The sequence below is a fragment of the Laetiporus sulphureus genome, assembly GCF_001632365.1.
Source record: "Laetiporus sulphureus 93-53 unplaced genomic scaffold LAESUscaffold_13, whole genome shotgun sequence".
NCBI lineage: Eukaryota > Fungi > Basidiomycota > Agaricomycetes > Polyporales > Laetiporaceae > Laetiporus > Laetiporus sulphureus.
In genome coordinates this window covers 553,539-575,381 of record NW_024468522.1, presented here as the reverse complement: position 1 = coordinate 575,381, position 21,843 = coordinate 553,539, and the positions used below count along the sequence as shown (strand labels likewise).

At 51.6% G+C, this 21,843-nt stretch overlaps 7 protein-coding genes across 7 annotated transcripts; 3 read left to right on the top strand and 4 right to left on the bottom strand.

Annotated features, from left to right (window-relative positions):
* Positions 1-253: 253 nt before the first annotated feature.
* Positions 254-2,326, top strand: LAESUDRAFT_758120 (DUF647-domain-containing protein; the record flags this gene model as incomplete). The annotated part of the gene is made up of 8 exons (XM_040912414.1): positions 254-350; positions 421-549; positions 617-626; positions 712-788; positions 855-938; positions 1,004-1,368; positions 1,443-1,626; positions 1,680-2,326. 8 exons carry the CDS (start codon positions 254-256, stop codon positions 2,324-2,326), a joined length of 1,593 nt encoding a protein of 530 aa, XP_040765733.1.
* Positions 2,327-2,701: 375 nt separating this feature from the next.
* On the bottom strand, positions 2,702-5,215 carry LAESUDRAFT_713277 (multicopper oxidase; the record flags this gene model as incomplete). The annotated part of the gene is made up of 11 exons (XM_040906957.1): positions 2,702-2,882; positions 2,951-3,188; positions 3,251-3,426; positions 3,491-3,851; positions 3,910-4,069; positions 4,131-4,232; positions 4,291-4,415; positions 4,480-4,654; positions 4,713-4,803; positions 4,867-5,010; positions 5,067-5,215. The coding sequence occupies 11 exons, from the start codon at positions 5,213-5,215 to the stop codon at positions 2,702-2,704; spliced, it is 1,902 nt and encodes a 633-aa protein (XP_040765732.1).
* A 134-nt stretch (positions 5,216-5,349) lies between these two features.
* On the top strand, positions 5,350-5,998 carry LAESUDRAFT_91431 (uncharacterized protein). The gene has a single exon (XM_040914876.1). The coding sequence runs from the start codon at positions 5,485-5,487 to the stop codon at positions 5,812-5,814; it is 330 nt and encodes a 109-aa protein (XP_040765731.1). The 5' UTR covers positions 5,350-5,484; the 3' UTR covers positions 5,815-5,998.
* On the top strand, positions 5,976-7,499 carry LAESUDRAFT_650379 (Ftr1 protein; the record flags this gene model as incomplete). The annotated part of the gene is made up of 6 exons (XM_040904242.1): positions 5,976-6,399; positions 6,458-6,574; positions 6,641-6,847; positions 6,905-7,010; positions 7,073-7,307; positions 7,374-7,499. 6 exons carry the CDS (start codon positions 5,976-5,978, stop codon positions 7,497-7,499), a joined length of 1,215 nt encoding a protein of 404 aa, XP_040765730.1.
* A 1,126-nt stretch (positions 7,500-8,625) lies between these two features.
* Positions 8,626-9,570, bottom strand: LAESUDRAFT_91292 (uncharacterized protein). Its single transcript, XM_040914875.1, has one exon. It carries the CDS (start codon positions 9,308-9,310, stop codon positions 8,714-8,716), a length of 597 nt encoding a protein of 198 aa, XP_040765729.1. The 5' UTR covers positions 9,311-9,570; the 3' UTR covers positions 8,626-8,713.
* A 1,253-nt stretch (positions 9,571-10,823) lies between these two features.
* On the bottom strand, positions 10,824-13,660 carry LAESUDRAFT_742694 (adenosine deaminase-related growth). The gene is made up of 15 exons (XM_040911209.1): positions 13,345-13,660; positions 13,251-13,297; positions 12,840-13,193; positions 12,741-12,779; positions 12,576-12,685; positions 12,392-12,524; positions 12,236-12,335; positions 11,971-12,175; positions 11,846-11,923; positions 11,769-11,781; positions 11,580-11,705; positions 11,454-11,519; positions 11,159-11,396; positions 10,993-11,092; positions 10,824-10,930 (listed from the first exon to the last, which is right to left on the bottom strand). Exons 1-13 carry the CDS (start codon positions 13,583-13,585, stop codon positions 11,289-11,291), a joined length of 1,620 nt encoding a protein of 539 aa, XP_040765728.1. The 5' UTR covers positions 13,586-13,660; the 3' UTR covers positions 10,824-10,930; positions 10,993-11,092; positions 11,159-11,288.
* A 5,020-nt stretch (positions 13,661-18,680) lies between these two features.
* LAESUDRAFT_771341 (uncharacterized protein) lies at positions 18,681-19,120 on the bottom strand. The gene has a single exon (XM_040913792.1). The coding sequence runs from the start codon at positions 19,029-19,031 to the stop codon at positions 18,840-18,842; it is 192 nt and encodes a 63-aa protein (XP_040765727.1). The 5' UTR covers positions 19,032-19,120; the 3' UTR covers positions 18,681-18,839.
* Positions 19,121-21,843: the final 2,723 nt, after the last annotated feature.

Below are 21,843 nucleotides of genomic sequence, written 5' to 3'. Positions count from 1 at the left end.
CCCCTTTGTGTTTAGTGTCGTGTGTTGTCGATGTCGTGTCCTGTCGTGTCGCGTCGTATATATGTGCCACGTGATCGCGTTTACTTAAGGTGCCTGGTGAGCATGCCTGGGCGGCGCTGTTGCAGCATCCTTACACTCCTGTTGTTATAGACTCTTCCCTTCCTCTCCTCTCTTCCTGGCGTCTTAGGTTCGAGAGACATAGCATATATCAACTCAACATATAGACGAGAAGAACTAGATCTGGAAGCAAGCGATGCTCATTCAGGAACGAGACGACTCTGGCCGTCTCACTGCAGCATATGCGATCGATATTCCTGTCTCAGAGCCCAAGGGACCTCTCAACGAGGCAGGTTGCACTTTCTTTCATCTTGTCAACGGATTGCTGATAGTGTAACGTTTCTCTGCAGAATGCACACGCAGACACAGACATAGAGCCGTCGATGAGCAGCTCAAACGTCTCGGTGAGGGTTGGGCGGCAGCGGACTGATTGGCGCAGGTTCTTCAGCAACGTGTTCTTACCTGCAGGATACCCCGCGAGTGTCTCTCCAGGTGCGTTTGCTATCATGTAAGGAGACTTGGATTTGTGACTGACGACGCGATGACTTTACCTGTGCAGATTACCTCCAGTAGGAGCTCGTCTTCATCATTTATATGCTACCGCTGACCATATTGGTGATCTCGCGTATATAAACGTGTTATAATATTCTCTAGATACCAGATATACAATGCGCTGCAGGCGTTCTGCAGCTCTCTTGCAGGACTGATCGCGTCGAGAGCGGTGCTCATCGGTACGTTTCTTGCCAAGCTTTGCGCGTGCTCGGTGCAAAGACGGCGGTGTTGACGTACTTCGACAGGCTTTGGCGTTGGGAATGCGAACGCCTCAGCCACACATGCTATCTTCCTCACCGCGCTGCAGGATGTCTTCTTCCGGCTGACCAGTCAGTGATACCTCCACGTCACCCAGTCGCTACTCACGCGGCACGTCCGCCTCGTCCCTCTGCAGCAATCGTTTCCGCGTATGCTCTCGGAACCTCGCTCTTTCCCGAGGCCAAGACCTACCGATTGCTTGCCGATGTGTTCAACGACGCTGCGATCCTGCTCGACACGCTCTCCCCGCACCTCGGCTCGCTTTGTGTCATCTATCACGTCCCGTTCCTTGCGTCGTGCTCGGGCTCTCCGGTACGCGTGGCGGCGCTCTGCGGGAGTTCGGCGTTCCGTGCGCTGTGTGGTGTTGTGGCTGGAGGGTCAAAGGCGGCGTTGACTGTGCATTTCGCTGAGGGTGGTAGTGGGACTGTGAAGGGAGATGTTGGTGATCTCAATGCGAAGGATGGTAGCAAGGAGACGGTGCTCGCTCTTCTGGGTATGCTGGTGAGTTCGGCTTCTAATCATGAATTTCACAAAGCGGTCGTCTGACTGGTCATTTTGCGCGAATTCGTCCATAGTGTGGAACGTTTGTGATGCATTATGTACACAGCACCCTTGCGACGTATGGAGTACTTCTCACACTACTTTCCTTCCATCTCCTTGGAAATTACATCGCCGTCAGAGTGGTCATTTTCCGGACGCTCAACCGTCAGCGAGCCAGCATCCTCTGGATGACATATCGCGCCAGGTCGAGGGAACAAGGTACATTTCACGAATCCGGTCGGGCCTCAATGCTCAGTCGAACGATCATATAGGCGGGAATGCGGTCAATGTTCCCGTTCTTTCTCCAGAGGTCGTCGCCTCCCATGAGCGCATATTCACCGACCCCTCGGTGATACGTGACACCAGCTCATCGTCTAGGCCACGTCTCGCGAAATGCCATCTCGGCGCATCTTTCGCCTCTCTCACCGGGATGTCCGGTCTGTCATTCGCCCTACCCTTCTTCGCCTCGCCCATCAACAACAAACAAGCCCAACTCCGCCTCTCCGCCGCGGACCTGGAGAGCATCCTCTCCATCTTCTCCTCTGAGGCCTACCTTCTCTGGCCAAGCCCACACGCCCACGTGCTCCCGCACATCCACGTCTGCATGAAGGCCGGCCACACACCACTCGACACGCTCAAGGCGTGGACGCACGCGCACGAAACCGCGCGGCTCCTTGCAGGGCGCACGCCGCGTTCGTTCGACGTCGCACTTGCGGCGGTGCAGACGGCGCTGCACGCCGTGGATGCGGACTTCTCAACGTTCGTGGAGAAGGCACGAGTGGCGGGTTGGCAGGTAGACGAGGTCGGTCTCGTCGTGGGCGCGCTGGGGTCGGTGGCCGTTGATGAGGGCTTGGTGGGCGTGGATGTGGGCGTGGATGCTGGGCATGCGGTGGGTTGGGAGGAGCGGAAGAACCAGTAAACGGCGGAGGGGCGGCCTGCTGCCGCCGCTATCATCGCGCTGTGGGGTATTTGGGTTGTAAGGGTGTACGTCTGGGGTGTTCTAGATCTAATGTGCCGACATCATCCGTATAGGGGCCACTTCTCGTTTGGAAAGGAGCGAATGAAACGCTGATGAGGAAGTCCGAAGTCACCAGCTGGCGAAGTTGTGCGATGCAGAGCCCGCCTTCTACGATACGACATTGCTCAAATGGGTAATTTGGGAACTGATGATCAAGACCATGCGCTTTATCAACCCAAAAAATTACAATTCATAGTGCACGGACAGACGTCTACACATCACAAATGAACGATAACATAACACCATATTGGTGCAATGACACAATCCTCCTCGATCTCAGTCTTCGGTGTGGTGGCGCATCTTTTTCACCTTCTTCGCGAGCCCGAAGAACCGCCCGCGTGCGGCCTTGGCCTCGAGGCGCAGGCGCTCCTCGTGTTCTATTTCCGCCTCCGAGATGTGTCCGCCGAGCGCGTACCACACCACCGTGGCCATGCCGAGCACTGCCGTGAAGACACATCTGCATGAGAGGGAAGGACGCACCGATGATCAGCGAACATGACATTACAGGTGGAAGGGATTGCTTACCCGAACATGGCACCGATACCTCTCGGATGCCAGCCGTTGTTCTGAATGAATGGGCCGGTCGTCAGCCCGCTGAGGTCAGTTGCAGACGCGTGCCCTGCGGCGTTGCCCGAGTACGGCTTGCCCAGTGTGGCACACTGGTCGTTCATGCTCGATGGCATGCTGTTGCGCTCCTGCGCGATGAGCGGGGCCTCGATGATCTCCACCGCAAGACCGACTTCCAAATGCCACTCGATGTGACCTGCGGATGGGCTTGAGATCAGCATGCTTGTACGGTGATAACAGGTGCAGGATGAAACGCACAGTGGAAAAACCAGGCGCCAGGGTTGTCGGCGATGAAGCGGAGAGTGTAGGCAGCGCCGGAGGGGATGATCACGGTATCGCGGCGCATCGGGTTCACCTGCGACTCGTTGATGGGCGGTGGGTTCGTATAATCTGGCGCGTAATTCACCAGCTGCATCGTGTGCCCGTGCAAGTGGCTGTATGCGTGCACACGGTTAGCCGAGCTTGTGGACACGCACACGATGGGAGTGAGGTACGTACAAGGGATGCATGTTCGAATCGCCATTCATGAGGACGATGTCGACGACGTCAAGGTGGTCGACGACGAAGCAGTTCGGGCCGTACGCCTCCTGGGCGGTCGCATTCTCGCCGAGTGTGAGCATGGACATGATTGAGGGCACGTTTGGCGAGTTGTACGTCGTGAAATTGACCGTCGCGTGGTTTGTGCCGTCATCCATCGTGTCGAACTCAAAGTAGAGCGGGATCGTCTTCGTTGCAGGGACAATGCCAATCGGGTCGTAAGGGACGAGCAGCGTGTCGTTCGTCAACAGGTACCCGTCCACCGTGTTCTCTACAACGTCTGCTGATGAGGACGTGTTATAGACGATATACGAAGTCGCATCTGTGCATGCAAGTGTATGAGAGGAGGGCACATGTGAGCGAAGGGGTCCGTCACTCACTCGGGTTCAGAGTGTCGGGCACGGTGTCGAACATACTCGTATCAAAGTTCGCATGGATGGCGTAGTTGGCCGTCGTGTCATTGAGCGCGGTGACCAGGATGGAGTAGCGCTGCGCCACGCCCAAATTAATTTGGTCGATCTCGTACTCCTCGGTGTCTGTCTGATAAATTGCCGAAGCGTTGGCCGCCATCATTTCACAACACTGATAAACAACAACGCACCCCATCCGCTTCGATGATGCGCATCTGATGCCCGTCGATCCAGAAGAAGAAGCCTGCGAAGCCACCGTTGTTCACCACCCGCAAACGGTAAGTCTTTCCTGCCTGTTGACGTGCACGTCGGCATTGATGCTTCGACAAACAGAACTCGCAATGGACACACCTCAAACGATAGCGTCGCGTTCTCGTTGAAGCCCACCGATGCCGTTGTGGGATACGGGTTTGAGCCAGCTTTAGGCGGCACATATTCGCCTGTTTGCGTCTTGAGAAAATACATCAGCGGTGCGTCTACTCATCAGGGCGTTCGCGATCAGCACTCTACAAAATCACACAGCGCGGGTCAGGCACGCACCGGGCACAGGCTCTGCGCCACCAGGGTTGGAGATGCTGATAAACTCGGTAAGGAGATTGGCTTGCTGGTCATGGTACCAGTCGGCGATAACGATGGTGTAGTCCTCGTCGTAATCATACTTCTCCTCTTCGGGATTAATAACGAAGGTAGAGCGCAGACCGTCGACGTATTGGCCCTGTGAGGTTGGCGGTAAGCGTACACGCTACGGCAATGACTAGGAGGACGGTACTAACCCCGGCGTGCGAATGCACCCAGTACGTTCCTGACTGCCCAGACGTGTTGATGGGCACGACGTAGGTGAAGTCCTCGCCGGGAGGAATACCGCTAATGTGACAATGTGTTAGTCCGTGTTTTGGGTGGGCGATCAAGACGATGGGCTGGACTTACCACTGGCCGACTTGCTGGGCACCGTCCATCCAGGATGTCGAGTTGAAGAACATCCCATGATGGTGCAGCGTCGCGGGCTGGTCGAGACTATTGTGGGCATGCACGACGAGAGAGTCGGTCGAGTTGACCGCGTAGGCTGGTAGGCTGTCAAAGCGGCGAGTGAGTATGTTAAGAAACGCGAGTGCGGGAGGTTCACTTACGGCCACGAGCCGTTGACACCAATGACCCGACGCGGGTAGAGGCCATCGGGGTTGATGTCCTCAACGTACGTGATATTCCACCACATCTCGTGGATGCCCGCGAGGGCGGGGGCGGCAGCGGCGATGAGGGCGAATGCAGACCACATCATCTCGTCCTATCCTTGTCTCTTGCTGGCCAGCAGGTGCTGGGGTGGGCGATGGCTGGCGAGGAGGGAGAGAGCAGCGGTTCTATGAGACGGTTTGAGGAGGGCGAAATTGGCTCAAGTGGACCGAATGCCCGCTCAGTTTTCAGGGTGCGGCAGCGATGGTCGGAGTCGCACGGGGAGAAGGGCGGTAGGGTGCCTCTCGACGAAGGAGCAGCGAGGGACACTGGCAAGGGAAGTTTTATCTGATAAGGCCGAGATGATCGAGGATCTCGATGGTTCTTGCTGATAATCAAACCCCAAAACGGCGGATTGGGAATGGCTGGATGTGGCTACGCACCCTCTTGGCTGATGCAGAAGTCTGTGCGCGCTCTTCTCCGCCCACTCACCTCCGCTGGATTGCTCGACTTCGCGATGGAGGCAGTACACGTCCTGGTCAGCAGGGTGCAAGTGCAAAATCGGCCTGCGCTGGGAGGAATACCAGCGCGTCTTTAAGCGAGATGCCCAGCAATTTGAGTGTGCCAAGCACAGGCATGACGTTCTCGCAAGGCCGCGATCCATCGGATGCTATCATATCAGATAAGATATTTTGCCGTCGGCCCTGATTGCGAAAATTATCAGATAGTCCGCATTCTGCCCCGACCATTCATATACTCCATCCACCATGCCAGGGCACTCCGGCCTTGCCCTGTCGCGTTCAGCCCTCCCGTGTCGCGTCCCACGCACCACTCACCGCCCGACGTCCTACATCGTGCCGTAACACACCATGGGCAAGAGCGTCTTCTCCGTGCCTATCTTCTTCATCGTCTTTCGTGAGACCCTCGAGGCGGCCATCATCGTCTCCGTCCTGCTCGGTCTCGTCGAGCAGATCGTGAAGGAGAGCGACGGAACGGCGCTGGGCTTGACGGAACACAATGCGCAGGAGGAGTTGGGCGATGCAGAGCACGAAGCGAAGCCACATTCTGACACGGCTTCATCGACACAGCACGGCGATGAATCTGCACCTGAGCTCCTGGACGAAAGCGACCGCGAGCTCGTGATGAAGCGGCTGATGCGCAAGATGCGGCTGCAGATATTTTTTGGTTCTCTTCTCGGCTTGATCATTGCAGCTGCTATCGGTGCTGCTTTCATCGCCATCTGGTTCACCCAAGCGTCCAATTTGTGGGCAAGTACAGAGGAGCTGTGGGAAGGTGAGAAGACGCGTGCTACCGCCGCAAAAAGCACTCCGCTCACCGGTGCTGCCTGCAGGAATTTTCTCGGTCATCGCATCGCTCATCATCTTCGTTATGGGTGTTACCATGCTCAAGATGGACCGCGCAAAGGCAAAGTGGCGCATCAAGCTACTCAACGCCTTCTCCGGAAAGCGTGCGTTTGCCATTATGGCTAACCGGGAGATTGTCTGGCAGCTGACTTGCCACTTCTTCATTTCAGGCGTGGACAGATCGACTCGTGCCGGCCGCTGGGTACTGTTCATCCTGCCGCTTATCACCGTCTTGCGTGAGGGCATGGAAGCTGTCGTCTTCGTCGGTGGTGTGTCGCTCGGACAGAGTGCCACCGCGATTCCGATCGCTGCTATCGTCGGCTTCATCTGCGGCTGCATCTGTGGATACCTCATTTATGCCTTTGCCAGTCGCACGAGTGAGTTTCTAGCATTCAGCGTGTTGGAAACGCGTGATTGAACTTGCGCCTTCCCAGCATTGACGATATTTATGGTTGTGATGACGAACTTCATTCTCCTCATCGGTGCCGGACTGTTCAGCAGGGGTGTCTGGGACTTTCAGGAGCAGCACTTTGACAACATGTATGCACGTCCTCCAAGATATTTTTGCTCTCGCTGACAGCTGTCCTTCTTTCTCTTCATAGCGTCGGTGCAGATGTCGACGACACAGGAGGCGATGGCCCGGGATCGTTCGATGTTCAAGGAAATGTCTGGCATCTCGACTGCTGTAACCCCGAGAATAACTTGGACAGTGACGGCTGGTCAATTTTTAACGCCATCTTCGGCTGGACGAATAGTGCGACGATTGGCAGCATCCTCTCCTATGTGTTCTACTGGCTCGCCGTGATTGTCGTGCTCATTTACCTCAAGTTCAAGGAGGTCTGTATTTTGTTTACCGGATTCTTCGCGGGAGAATTCTAACGTATGATGTTTCGCTGTTTCTAGGGTCGCACGAAGCTGTTGGGCAAGGAAAGTGCTGCAGGCGTGCGTCGCCGGGAACGTCAGGAAAGGCTCGCGCTCGAGGCAAATGACGAGAAGGCCAGCAAGCCGGAGGAGGAAGTCATCGCATGAGGACCGCAACGGTAGACATGTGCGTTGCGCGTGTGCACGCATATTGCAGACGCTGTTCTTTTCGCCCTTTCAGCTTTCTGATGTGTTTCTTTTCGTACACTTCTTGTTATGGCCAAAATGTACTGTTGAAACGGTCACGTCTCAGAAGGGGCCCGTTTTGTAAGATAGTTGCTAGGATCAATCAATGGCGTGAATGGTTCAAGCTTGTACGTGCATACGATGTGCCTGGTCTACATAGTCAGCCTGTCAAATCGCGACGCCAAGAACGTTCTCACCAGAGTTCGATGGAAGGGAATCCTCACTCAGCATAGCGTCCTGTTGCGCGGATCCGAGGAGCTATTTTCGGGTGGAATGGCCATGTCTTGGCGTAGCCCCTCGCGTGCAGCACAGTTTACAACCATGTGATCATCACCGGCGACCTTATGGGCAGACCCGAACACCACAGCGCACATGTCTCCGCGCTCGGCTCGTGCGACAGAGCTTTCCAGCAGGAGCAGGCCGTTGCAACCTCGCAGCCGAATGTTGGCCGTATTCGTCGGACGGACCTCCGACGCACAATCGGACATCGCACAGGAAACGTCTCCACCGTCTGTGACGCTATGCCCGAATCGCCGCAGTGCGTCGAGGTCGCCTGTGCCGTCCGTCCACACCAAACAGTGCTTGGAAGCAGCCGTTCGCAGACATGGGGATGAGCGCCCGTGGGCACGGTTAAACATGATACCGTCAGCGTTAGCACGATGGGGATAGGAGCGCATCATGAGCCTGGTCGCGACCAGATTATGCTTGGAGGTCCCCTTGATGGGAGGGTGTGGGGCAGTCGGACGTTGCCTAGCCTGATGGCGTTTGTCAAATCAGATAGATGGACTGCTCGAATCGTTTTGCGAGCGACCGGGAGCTGGTGCAATAGAGCACGCTCAGAGCACGGGTGAGAACGATCCTCGGCTGACCATGTGGATCGAACCACGTCAACTGGCACGTAGATGGGATCGTCGCGGGATGAGAGGAGGGCAGCGCGTGACGTCGCAGCCGTGACCGGCATCTGGGCGGTGCCTAATCAGATAAGATATCCAGGGTGGGACGATATGATCACACTGGTCTCTCCCACCAAGCTCAATGAACGCTTCCGACACCAGGAACACGCATAAATGCGCACTCTACTGCACGCCGTTGAGGCATACCGGCAGCTGGCCCCAATAGAGCGGTAACAGGCTGGATTATCGCGAAGAATAGGATTTCTCCGCCGCACTAGGATCGCATGTGTAACACTCCATCGGCTGGTTGCCGGTTCTTGTCTTAGGTGCACCAGGAACGTACGGCCACCCGCGCTGACACACGGACACGCGCATGTGGACTGCAGAGCAGCGAGCGGAACATCGTCCACCGCTAGATGGACAAATACAGATACCCTCGGCAGATTTGCTGTTGGTACGGAAGAAGGCATGCTGTGGAGGCTTTGCGGCTGGGTTGTTGGAGGAAAAGGGGTCATATGGTTTCCGCTGCGGCAGCCGCCAACGCCAGTCTGACATTCGTCCTGGTAAAAATTTCTGACCGACCACCAATTCATGGCGCGATCTCTGCGCCAATTTTCCAACTGACGTCGTGGCACTGCGAGAGAACAGTGGTCGACATTTATGCAATGCGGTCAATAGATTGTGAAATCCAGAAAGCACGGGGACTATGTCGATTCCGAGACAAGCCCAGACTGTCAGACGCAGTGTGTGGTGGACTGCCGAAGTCGATATTTCAACGCGATGTAATAGCGTTCGACGTATGGAAGGTATCGGCGAGACTGTTTCCGCACTCTGGGCCATCTGATCGTGTGGACACAACGATGAGCTCCGCTATGATTTGACAATTCGGAGCCCGGATTGTTCTTGAGTCAAAGATCCGCACATTTGTCTCAGCCGGCACAGACGGTGAAAAGGCACTTATGCCTAAATGAGCGAAAGGCACCATGGCATTTTTCTCGCCTTGCAGGTTGCTCCGTTGCACGCGGACGGGTCCAAGTTGTGGCCGGAACTTTTTATTCGTAGATGCTGCAAGCCTAGGGTGTTGATAACGAATCGAATCTCCACGAAAATTGTCGACACCAAGCATCGGAAATCTAGGCGCGAGGCGGACTGATGACGACAACGCAAAGTCGAGAAGGGAAGCAGGTATGGACAATTTGACAGATACACCAATGTTGTTGTGAGTGGTCGAGAGCAGAATCCCCAAGTGCACCATGATGCCGCTCAATTTTGCGATTCAAACGTGTTCCTATGCGATCACAAGGTGGTTGCAAAGGGACTAGCGACTGCCGTCAATGTACGCGTCCATTCACCATGCTTCATCACGGGCGAATGCACCGAATTTTAACGCGTGCGGATGGTGGAGAACTAGACAAGTCCATGAATCTAATTCGAAGTCGAGGGAGGTGCCTTGAGAGGACAGAATTGAGGTGTGACACGACTGAAAAAAGTCGATGGCCAATACCCCCCGCGAAATAACAATGCTGCGCCTTCATGTATACATGCTTCCTAGTCGCAGGCCATCCGTTTAGTGTTATGAAAGATAATTGTCCTATGGGAGCTGCTAGCATCACATGGACCGGCTGACCGGCTGCATACGGAGAGGGCTGATTGGAATGATGCTGAAATGGACTAGCTATGACGTGAGTCAGCAAAAAAGCACAGGAATGATGGCAAAACCTACGCCTGACCCAGCCTCGCAGAGCGCACTCCAGTGCAACAAATTGAAATCATGCGTAGACCAGTTGGAATTGGAGGCAATAGGATATCAAAAAGCATTACGAAGCTTTGTTTTTCGTGGCTGAGGTTGATTTGAATTTAGTTTGACAAGCCAAGAAGACGCCATTGGGCACCTGCGGCCCAGAAGCAAGGCTAAGCTGTGCGGATCCAATTCGAACCTTTGGCGCGGCGAAGGAGATTTACGACGTATGTCTAGAGCATGTGGGATGGAATGAAGAAAATGTATCGCGATTTTGCTTCAGTGTTCACGTTTCTCCGCCATGAATGCGGCTGGGGCTTTGTGAAAAGTCGATATTGCGTGGGTTGAAGGCATCGACCCCACTCTACCGAGAGATCCTTTAAGTTGCATACAGTCTGCGAGCACGGACGGCAAAGATGAAGAAAGAAAGACGCACAATGACCGGAGCTGAGTGACAACATCAGACAGTATGATTGCTCATGCGGAAATCAGGAGAAGTCGGACTATCGTAGCAAACATCGCATTTAGGACTTAAAAACTAGATGGAAGATGGTCTTCGATCACGACGATCAGACAACAGACAGTTCTTCATTTTTTAGATGATGTAGGGCTTACTATCAATGATGCTGATCATAAATGCCACTGGAGGGATGCTCTGCATCGAACTAGCTCTGAGCATCGAAAATTCTTGCAGTTGCGATCACATTGTCGGGTACCATAACCTGAGGAAGTAAATCTGGTCTGAGCGATTGAGACACAACTAGGCCACACTCCATCGACTCACTGTCTCAAGGATCTAGGACGGCGGCATCGCATATCTCCAAACCAGGCCTATAGACACTGGAGAGCTAGCCAGTGATGGCACCTATCCATTTAAACACATGCTGTTTTAATCAATGAGCTCTCGAGGTAAAAATGCACGCCATAGTAGTACATGGACAGTTACTCGCCATCCACCACATTATTCCGACGATACCATGCTTCTCGGGCATTTTAGCGATAGAATCATCATGAATTTGATTGATCTAAATTCCATCCAAAAGATAATAGCCGACGAGTACGTGCCACATTGTGCAAACATTAGTTGCTTGTCATTTGTTCCTGCACCACCCATCGGAGGAATGGCTGCCAGCGCTCTTCCCAGAGTGCGAGGGCGTGTACCTTCTCTGCATCGTCTAGAGACGAGTACTAACATGTAACGTCTTCAGAAATGCGTCTTCTTGTGGAGAATAAAGTCAGTTGCACCTTAATACTGTCACGAGCGAACTCGCCAAGGGTCATTAACCCGGTGACCTCACTCGCAACCAGTACCTATCAAGGCGCAGCTAATCAGGTTATCAATGTCAACGAGATGAAGACGAGATGGTTGACCTGGAAGAAGTCGAACGATAATCCCATGTTTCCGAAGATCGCAGGATCGTCAGAACACAAGGCGACGTGCACGCCGTGGTTCACGAGTATCGGTAGCGGATGTGTGGGCATGGACGATGTCAGACGCTGTGGATCACTCCAGGTCAGCACACAAGCTGCGAGCAGATGCAACATCCACAAAGACCGTACCAGAATCTCATTGCTGGACGATGTGCACGGCACAATTGTCAAAACAAAGAAGCTATGAAACCCGACAAGTCACTTACGAGATAGGACACACTTCCACGGCAATATCCCTCTCCTTGCAAATATCCATGAGCTTGGGGTGCTTAACAAGTGAAAACCTGCGGCATTCATCAGATGAGATATCGTATGTAGCAATGCGAGTTACCCATGTCCAATCCGTTTGGTACCAAGGAGAATAGCATCGTACAAGTTCATATCTGGTGCATTGCCGTCACCGAGCGTCTCGCCTGCATGCAAGATGAAAGGCACGTCAATCCCGAGTTCCTTTTGGCGTTCGACAAATCTAGTGAGAGGCTCGATATAGTCTATGAGCGGACGCAAGGAGTCCTCGTGACCGACGAGGTCGAAGCCTGTCGATAAGCCGAATTATAAGACGACACTGTTGCTAGAATGCGACAGATGCAACATACCTGCAAGTAGATGGGGAAACTCCTTCTTCAGCTGTAGACAGTCTTCAAGGTACCATTCGAGATCCTCCGGCGCGACGAGCCGCACCGTGGTATATATGATCTTCGCTGGCAGTCAGCGGCAAACGGACGGTTTTGTACCATAAAGCCCAACTATACCTTGGCACCGGTGAACTCGTTCTCCCGTCCTTGTTGTCGTAATTCTTTTTTGACGCCATTCACGACATTTTCAAAGATCACGAACCACTCTCGATGCGAGATGTTCTCTGTACCGTCTGCTCCGGCCATGGTCCTAGCGGTCTAAATCAGGGCCGAAATTGCAATGCGCAGTTTCGGTACTTACTTGTGGAAGAAGTTGATTCGAGGTTCAAGAAAGGAAATGCCATCCTCTACAGAAGAAAGTAGGAACAGACGTATGTATTCTTCGAATATTGGCGCGTAATACACCAATGGCTGCCCAACAGGTTATATCAATGTCACTGTTTTGATATCTCACAGACAAACATACATGAGATATGCGGAATATATTGGAGAACTTCGCCCAAATCTGTTACAGGATGTTCGGTTTTGAGTCGGGTTGACAGCGCATCGACAACATGAGACATACCTTCGTTGGCATGTCATGAGTGCCGTAGGCTTCAGAAGGGTTAATCATGAGGGCGCTGATACACCAGCTATCGAAACCATCGGCACCGCCGAGTGTTTCATCGAACGTCTTGCGAGCCTTATGAAGCGGAATCCACTCATTCCCTGTATACGATGCATCCGTCAAGCTAGTCCGATCAGTGAATTCACTCTGTGGAAGTGCTCTGAACTCCGGGAGTATAGCTTTGACGTTGCGAATGGTCAGGCGGGCTGACGCACGGACGTGCATGTTGGGCTGAGCAGCGGCGAGGTTAAGCAAGACCTGAGCATTGACGGTGGCATCGAGATGGATGTGTAGAAGGGCGCCTTTGGGCATCTTCGGTGGACGTGAGTTCCAGAGGCCCCTTGAAATCGGTGCAATGAATTCGCTTACCTTGCTCAGAATCTGAAACAGTCTCGTTTTCATCACCGTCTCTCGGGCTGATAGTTGTCACTTGAGTGCCACAAGGCGTCCTGCTCGGACATACCTGTCAAGAATGCCATTCCCGGGAAGACATTGGGCGTGGCATCCTCTGGATTGTAATCGAATATCGACTGGCTGTCCATGGCCCAAATCGACTTCGCCTCGGCAGAACGTACGTCGCGCACAATGCGATCCGCTCTCTTCTCGAGCTCTGTCAGAGACTGGATTCTGGCCGTATCGACGCGTTGCGCGCGATCCTCGCGGATGAGCTGTTCCCGTTGTTTCCAGTACGTCTCGAGCGACATGATGTGAGAATGCAAGAACAAGGCGATTGAAGACGTTATTCACGCCTTGATCAACGGTAAGTAGAAAAGGTAGAGGTATTGTCAGGGTATTGCCACAAACGCGATCACGCGTGCATAGCGCCCGTGCTAGCGTGGCGCGCACTCATGTGCGTAACGACCTTGGCCTGCATGCCTACCTTGAAACCCGACGGCAAGAAACAAATAAAATGTTGATGGACACCCCTAGTAGCAGCTATTGGTGAGTGGTGACTGAGATACTGAAAGAGATCTTGCGAGATATCGACTACGAGTGCATACAATGATTTATTATTACAAATACTATGAGAACAAAGATGGACATTCGAACAGCCGACTTCACTCTGACCTAACATCTTTTATCACTATTGCAACTCAAACATCTACTGTTAGCCGCAATGGCCACATTTTCTTGCAAATCGGACACTACAGAGCCGTGCACAGCTCTTTGATGATACAGCTGGAGATCTGGGTGAGCCGCTGGCCATGCTTCTGGCGTAGAGACCTACTTTTCGTATGGCACAGTATTCGTCCGTACATGGCTGCTAGTGGCTTGTTCCACGGATTATTCATAAAGCTCCCGCGATTCCTCGAGATTTCGAGACTGAATACGGCGCCTACTATCCGGATTGTATAAGTGTTGGAAACTGCTCAGTCATCTGCATGTATCAATTGCAGTTACTGGCTTGCAATAAACTCTGAGGCCGATTGAGTGCCGGAATTCGCCATCAGAGCAAGGCATCGCAAAATCAGCGAAAGCGCAGGGGAAGCATTGGCCTTGCAGGCTAAAGTATCTTGGCGTTGAAGTGCTGAACCGAAAGGCTGAAGAAACCTGAGCAGTCCCGAAGATAAGGTGTCCGTGTTCTTAAGTTCTGCACACATCACCGAAGAATCCTACGATGCGCGATCTGTCGGCTTCGGAGAAACGATTAATTCACAGATCGAGTTAGTATAACAGCCATTTGCATGAACTTGAACTTGATGGATACGCTATGCTCATGACCCTTGATGGTCTCTGGATGGCTCTGGCGCATATCCTGCACCAAATGTTGGCGTAAATCCCGAATACGACACGACAATCCGGAGATGGACTTACCTGGCGTGATTGGTACTCTCAGTCACTGACTCACGCTGATAGATGTCGGATGTGAAGTCCTGGATTGGGACACTTGGGGGAGAGAAGAGCTACAGAAGAATAGCGATGAGAGGGTTACATTTGACTCACGGACGCTAGGTCCACATTAACTTCCTCCAAATTAAGATGGATCGCATGACCCGTGACGGTCCGTAGTAGAAGAGAGCAGGTAACCACCATGGAACCCGTTGGACGAGGTGCGGCCGAAGATTTCGCTATTAAATGCAGGGCAGAGAACACCTGGATCAATCAAAATTTGATCTTCAATAATTTTGGCCGGACGGGAATTGCAATCCCTGCCTGTTCATCGTGTTCCACAGTTCCACAGGCGCGAAGACGATAGAGTTAAGGTCGGGTGATGCCATTCATCTGTTAGCCACAGGGCGCTTGAATATTACGTAAGCACGAAACTTGAGTGTTACGATCATCGTCGTAACCACCTTCTAGGCGCTCCAAGGATAGGACGCCTGGACCACTTCACCATATATCCTTACCATATAGGGACTCAACACGTGGCTATCATAGGATACTCACACCACCAAGGGACATTTGGACATCCCTCGGACATTCACAAGCCACGTGACCCTATGTCACGATGACATCATAGACCTAGACCATGTAGAAGCACCGAGGCTTCTACAGACTCGTCTGGACTTGGCTACGTCATAGCACACCATAGCATGCCACTATGGCCTAATCTTGTGTATTAGGGTACCGCTGGGCTTACTCCCGGTATCAGGGGTCCTACCCCACTAAGATATATACTAGTTCGAGCTGGGGCCTACCCCCCAGTTTCGAGTTAGATCTTCACCCCTTCTACTTGAGTCAAAGGACCCTGGCGGGTCAGGTGAGAGTGGAATGTGCAGGTTCTTTAGATCCATAACCTAACTCGAAACTGCTTCCTTAGAGCTGTGGGCACTGGTAGCCACCTCAGTCCGGACTTCTCTTTGGCTATCACTATATCACCTTCATCTCGCTGCGACTGCCCAGGTCGTATGCATATCACCCTCATTTGCCACTTCAGGCATCCCATTTCCACTTTCCCTCTGTCAATAAACCAAGGACTGATGACAGCGGGCACTTAGCGACATCCAGGCAGGATCTGCCAACGACACCCCTGATGCTCCGAACAACCAGCAAGAAGCTGACTCTGACATCGACGACAATACCCGGCAGGCCATTCATAGGCTCAAGCCCACAACACCGCCCAGGCAGGACACCTAGATCTGTCATTGCAACCACCACCACTCATCAGAACAAGGCAGGCAGCCCCGACGAGCATCAACCCCAGATCAACACAGGCAGTGCTGGGGGGCCCCAGGGAGTAGGATCTCCCTCACAGTAGGCAGACAGCCATGTGAAAATAAAGCCACCACATGGGTCTACCGTCTAGGTGGAGTGCTGAAGGTTATTCGAGAACACCGTCCTCCTTGCATCAGGGCAAAAATGACTGAAGAGATTGTTAGAGCCCTTAGGTGGCAAGGCAGGCTATGGATGCCACCCCAATAAAATGAATGAGCGCATGACAAGTCAGATAAAAGGCCTTAAACAAGCCTCCACGAAAGTCAGCACAGAATGTGTCACAAGTTTACTGTAACCTCTGGTGAAAGAGGACTCTGCAGAACTGGGCAGTTAAAACCCATTGAGGCACAGAGGGCTTCAGCCTGTTGACAGTGCAATGAGCTCGGGCAGAGGGACACAGCACTCCTTAAAAGGGTACTGCTATAAGACAACCACCACAGCTAAAGTGCACCGGTGATCTTGACGGTGGAGCTGCCAAGCCCATAGAAACTATCCTTGGCCTTAGCTGCCATGTGACTGGACAGTTTACTGTCTAATAGCAAACGCTGAACCTCGGAGGACCTTTTAAAGTCTCACGCAGGCAACTCAGTGAGATAGCTATCTCAACATATGAGCTCCACGAGAAAGGGCTTCCGTTCAATGCTGTAGGACAGCAATCATCTGAATTGCTGATAAAGTGTGACCTGCGTAACCTCAGATGTCGAGGGACTAAACACACCTGCTCAGTGCCAAAGCAGCACCAGGTGCAGCCTTCATCTCCGCTGCTAACCTGACCTATTAGGGAATTAGTTATTCATAGCCACATAGTAAATAGGCACTTAGTGGCAGAACGAACTATGGGAACACTCAGTTGGAATGACCAGTGAACCAGGGTACTAGAAGACCCTTGGAAGTTGTTGGACACTGGCAGTGTAATAATCAAAGGCTGTTAAGACCCTCTCACAACTGCAGACTGCTGTAGGTTGTCTCCATAGTTATAAGTAGCTAGCACTAGCAAGTTGGCTGAAGAAGACCTCGCCTGGTCAGGCACTTCGAGCTCGTGTAAAAGAGCATCCACCCTTGAGGCATCACCTCCAGATTAGGGTCCACTGCCCTGGTGCCCAGCCAAAGGTTGTTTTATTTGTGACCTCCAGAACCAACCAACCTCAACAGTCCAACCGATGAAGAGAATTGGCGAGGAAGTGGATCAAGCAGATTGAGGGTCAGGACTGATCCGTGAGCGGAGAACTGCTCCAATCCATAATTAACGACAATGGCCGAAGAAGTACTGAGCTGATGAACAGGGCCAAAGAAGTACCATGCCTATGACAACTGCCCCGAGATAATCTGGGCTATGGCTATCATAAAGCCCTTTTAACTTTTGTAACATTAAAAGATGGGGTCTTTATGATGATGCTGTGGACGCAGCCGAGCAGAGCTTGGCAGGGGTCTGAAAGGATCCTTGTACTTAATTCTGTCTCCCTTTTTATTCATATCCTGCTCGGTCACAAAAGGCCCAGATAAACAGGATCAGTTGAAAGCCCTGGCTCTGTAGATGCCATTAGAGGGAACACCTTTCACACTTCGAAGCCTTGGCTGCTCTGAGCGCCATTATAAGGAACAACTTCGGAAATTTCAGTTATTTGGTGCCTAGCTTTGGCGTATAGGTTACCACCTTTATTGCCCGTGGTCGTCCAGCCTAAGGGTTATTTTTTAGAATAACATATTCTTCATCAACTCAAGATAATCTGGTCAGATCAAATCAAAAGTACCAAGGCAGTTTTTTGGATACCATTGTTCTCGACCACGTGGATGCAGGCAGTATCCCGAGGTACTGTCACGGTAACACCGGACAAGAGATCAAAGAGACAAAAAGGGGCAGTCACGTGGAACGTGCCACCCTAATCTCCCTGATTCCAAAAGTATCCCCCTGAACCCTATGTGGTGCAAGAGCCTGTTGACTTACTGGTCGATGTGGCAGATGCAGGGAGGAGTGAGAGATATATGAAGGAGCTGGTGAGCTCAGTGAGTGCTACAGGTAGTAGATGAGGAGAAACAATCTGAGGTTTCGTCCCCTACATGGCTGGTCTTATATACATGTACAGCGGGCTATCTTACCTAAGCTACCTATCTACGGGTATAAGCGAATGGCTGTACATGAAACAATAGGATGTCCGGAAGTAGAACAATAAGTGGGAAGATCGATGGTTGCCGCAGTAATGCGTGTGCACATCGTGCCTATCTTGGTTTCCCTTTTGTTCTCCGGTGTGAACATTGTACCTATCTAGGCTTCTGGCTAAACTAATAGGAAGTGGAAGGCCGATGCATAACAATAGTCCTTGTTCCCTTTGTTCCCAAATGGGTGCCTCTATTGTATCCTGGAATAGACAGGTCCGACCGTATCATCCACGGGTCTGGACCATAACATGTGATGTGGACTATCACCTGATCTCTACGCGTCACATCTGTGGCTGAGTGGCATGAGATATTGGTGAAGCACGTGATCTGTGGTGTGAAAAAAGTCACGTGCAGACTTTGTGGCGAAAATCTGTGACACTACCCCCCTCTCAAGGCTCATTGTCCCGAGGAGCCAAAACCTTTATTACCCCTTCTAGTTGCTCACAACGGTTGATAGCTTCAGGAGGGAAGCCCTTCTGCATAATACTCGAAGATTATTTGGGCTATTCTATCTCCCGGCTTGACCGAAAATACGAAATCTGTTGTGTTGATTAGTACGACCTTGAGTTCCCCAGTGTAATCTGGATCGACGACTCCTGCGCCCACATCAATTCCTCATGCAGCCAGTCCGCTGCGTGGAGCTATTCATGTATAGGTATGCTTGGAGGGGTCAATTGTGACTCCCGTTCCTACCACAGCTCGTGAATGCGGGGGGATTTCATGCGTTTCTGCTGCATAAATATCCCATCCTGCCGCTTCATTTGAGGATTTTTTCAGTGATTTGGCGAGATCTGTCATCTTATGATATAGGAAGAACTCGTCTGGATGGTCGGACATATTGATTCGGTGTGTGGAGATCGGTGCAACTTCATATGAGGATAATTCGAAGCGTTTTCCACCAAAAGTGACGACCCTGATTGGTGCTTTGGCTGCATCTGGGTGTTGCCTGTGGAATTCGTGAAGAAGTTCATCGGCATTGGTAAGATTTGTTCAGGGTTCCCATGTATCATCAGAATGGTCATAGCCTTTCCATTTGACGAGGTATTGGACCCTTCCCCTTACAACCTTTGAGTCTAGTATTTCCTCAACTTCGAATTCTGGTTCTCCTTCGATTTCTATGGCTGGGGGCTTTGGGGGTTCGCGGTTTGCGACCGTGTCTTGATGGTACATGATCAACTTGCTAGCATGGAAGACTGGGTGGACCTTCATTTGCTTAGGCAGTTCCAGTTTAAATGTGACTGGGCCTAGCTTCTGAAGTACTTTGTAAGGTCCGAAGTTTTATGTGCCCTAGCTTCGCGGACTTGACTTTTACTCTGAGATCCTTTCCCTTGAGTAAAACTAGATCTCTGACTTTGAATGGGACTTCTCCCTTTTTCTCATCAAAGTACCATTTCATTCGTGAAGCTGAAACTTCCAATGCTGCCTTTGCCTGTTCTTGTGCCTCAGATCGGTGGGCGAATAGATGTTCCAATGAGGGATGACATATTGATTCGTGTACGTCTGGTGCCATTTTTGGATGTCGGCCATATTTGACAAAGAATGGGGAAAGTGCGGTGGATTCATGGGTCTGGTTGTTGTATGAAAATTCTGCTGTCGGTAGGTAATAGACCCAATCATTCTGTCTATGGTTACAGTACATTCGCAGATACTGTTCCAACACCTGGTTAACCCTTTCTGTCTGACCGTCTGTCTGGGGGTGATATGCAGTGGACATTGTTGACTTTATACCGAGCTTCTGACAAAACTCCTGGAATAGTTTGCTCGCAAATTGATTACCTCTGTCTGAGATAATTTGGCGTGGCAATCCGTGGAGTTTGAAGACTTCGTTATAGAATATGTTAGCGACTTGTGATGATGTGACTGTATCATCCGTTGCATAAAAGTGCGCTCGCTTCGTGAGTCTGTCCACGATGACAAGTATTGCCGTCTTCTTCTCTCCCCTAAAGTCCATGGCTGGAGGAAGTTGTGTGATGAGATCTACTGTGACGATCTCCCATGGTCCTCCTGATACCTCGTTTGGTTGTAGTAGTCCGTATGGTTTTTCTCTTGAGTACTTGTTGCGTTGACAACTGTCGCAACGTTGTACGTATTGTTTAACCATTACAGACATTCCTGGCCACCAATAATTCTGAGTAATAAGCTCCAACGTCTTGAATCTGCCGGGGTGTCCGGCTGGTAAGGTGTCGTGATGGAGTTTTATTAGGTCAAGGCGTAGCTGTTGATTCTTGGGGACATAAACCTTTCCGCGATGGAGCAGCAGTCCGTGCTCAAAGTTCCATTCTGTGAGGTTTTTCCCAAATTTGCGCTGTCCTGTAGTCAAAAGTGCACGATAATCCTTGGTCATCATGTCGTCTGTGAGTGCCTTCTTGATCCTTTCCAGTAGTTGAGCATCATCAACTTCAGATGCGTGAGCGGGTCGAATCGCATTGATAGCGAAAAATTCAGGTTTTAACAGCATTTGGTTCGAATTGTCGCTGTCTACCCCCCTCTCATGGTCTGACCTCCTGGACAAAGGATCGGCACGTAGCATAGTCTTTCCAGGTCAGTGACTGAGAATGAAATTAAATCTGGTGAGGAATAATGACCAGCGCGCTTGGCGCCGGGATAATTTCTGTGCCTGACGGAAGTATGTAAGGTTGAGATGGTCCGACCAAATCTCAATGGGTTCTGGATGTCCTTCTAAATAGTGCCGGTATTCTTCGAGTGCCCGAATAATAGCAAGCATCTCCTTGTCATAAATCTCATAGTTCCGCTCATGTTCGTTGAGTGACTTAGAGTAGTATGCGACTGGATGCCATAGCTTGTCCTCTCCTAGTTGTTCAAGTACTGCACCAGTTGCATAGTCTGAAGAGTCTGTCTCTAGACAGTATGGTGCAGTGTCGTTGGGGAGTTGTAGGATCGGGGCTGAAGTGAACGCCGTTTTAAGTGCACTGAAGGCTTGGTCTTGCTCTTCCTTCCATTGCCAGGGCACGTCCTTACAGGTGAGAAGCGTTAAAGGTCGTGCGAGTTTCGCAAAGTCCTTTATAAATCGCCTGTAGAAATTCGTGAATCCTAAAAAGGCCTGTACTTGTTTGACCTTTGTTGGTGCGGGCCAGCCAAGTACACCTTCGACTTTAGCAGGGTCCATCTGTACTGAGTTCTTGCTGATGATCATGCCAAGATACTCGATTGAGGACTGTTCAAAGAAGCATTTCTCTGGTTTGGCATATAAGTCATTGTCCCGGAGGCACTGTAGAACTGCTTTCACTAGTCGTCGGTGTTCATCGAGATCGTCCGTAAATATGAGGATGTTATCTAGGTAGACTACCACCTTTCCAGTGCGAATTAAGTCTTCGAGGACTGTATTCATCATTGTTTGGAAGGTGCTAGGAGCATTGCAGAAACTGAAGTACATTACAGTGGGTTCGAAGAGGCCACGATGTGTAATGAAGGCGGCTTTCTCTTCATCTCCTTCCCTAATCCTTATGTTGTTGAACCCCCATCTCAGATCAAGCTTCGTAAGTATGCTAGCATGTGAGAGTCTGTCAATGAGGTCCGAAATGCGTGAGATTGGGAACTTGTTCTTCTTTGTGACTGCATTGAGGTTCCTGTAGTCTTGTATGAGCCTCAGTGATCCGTCTTTCTTTTTGATGAAGAAAACGGGTGCTGC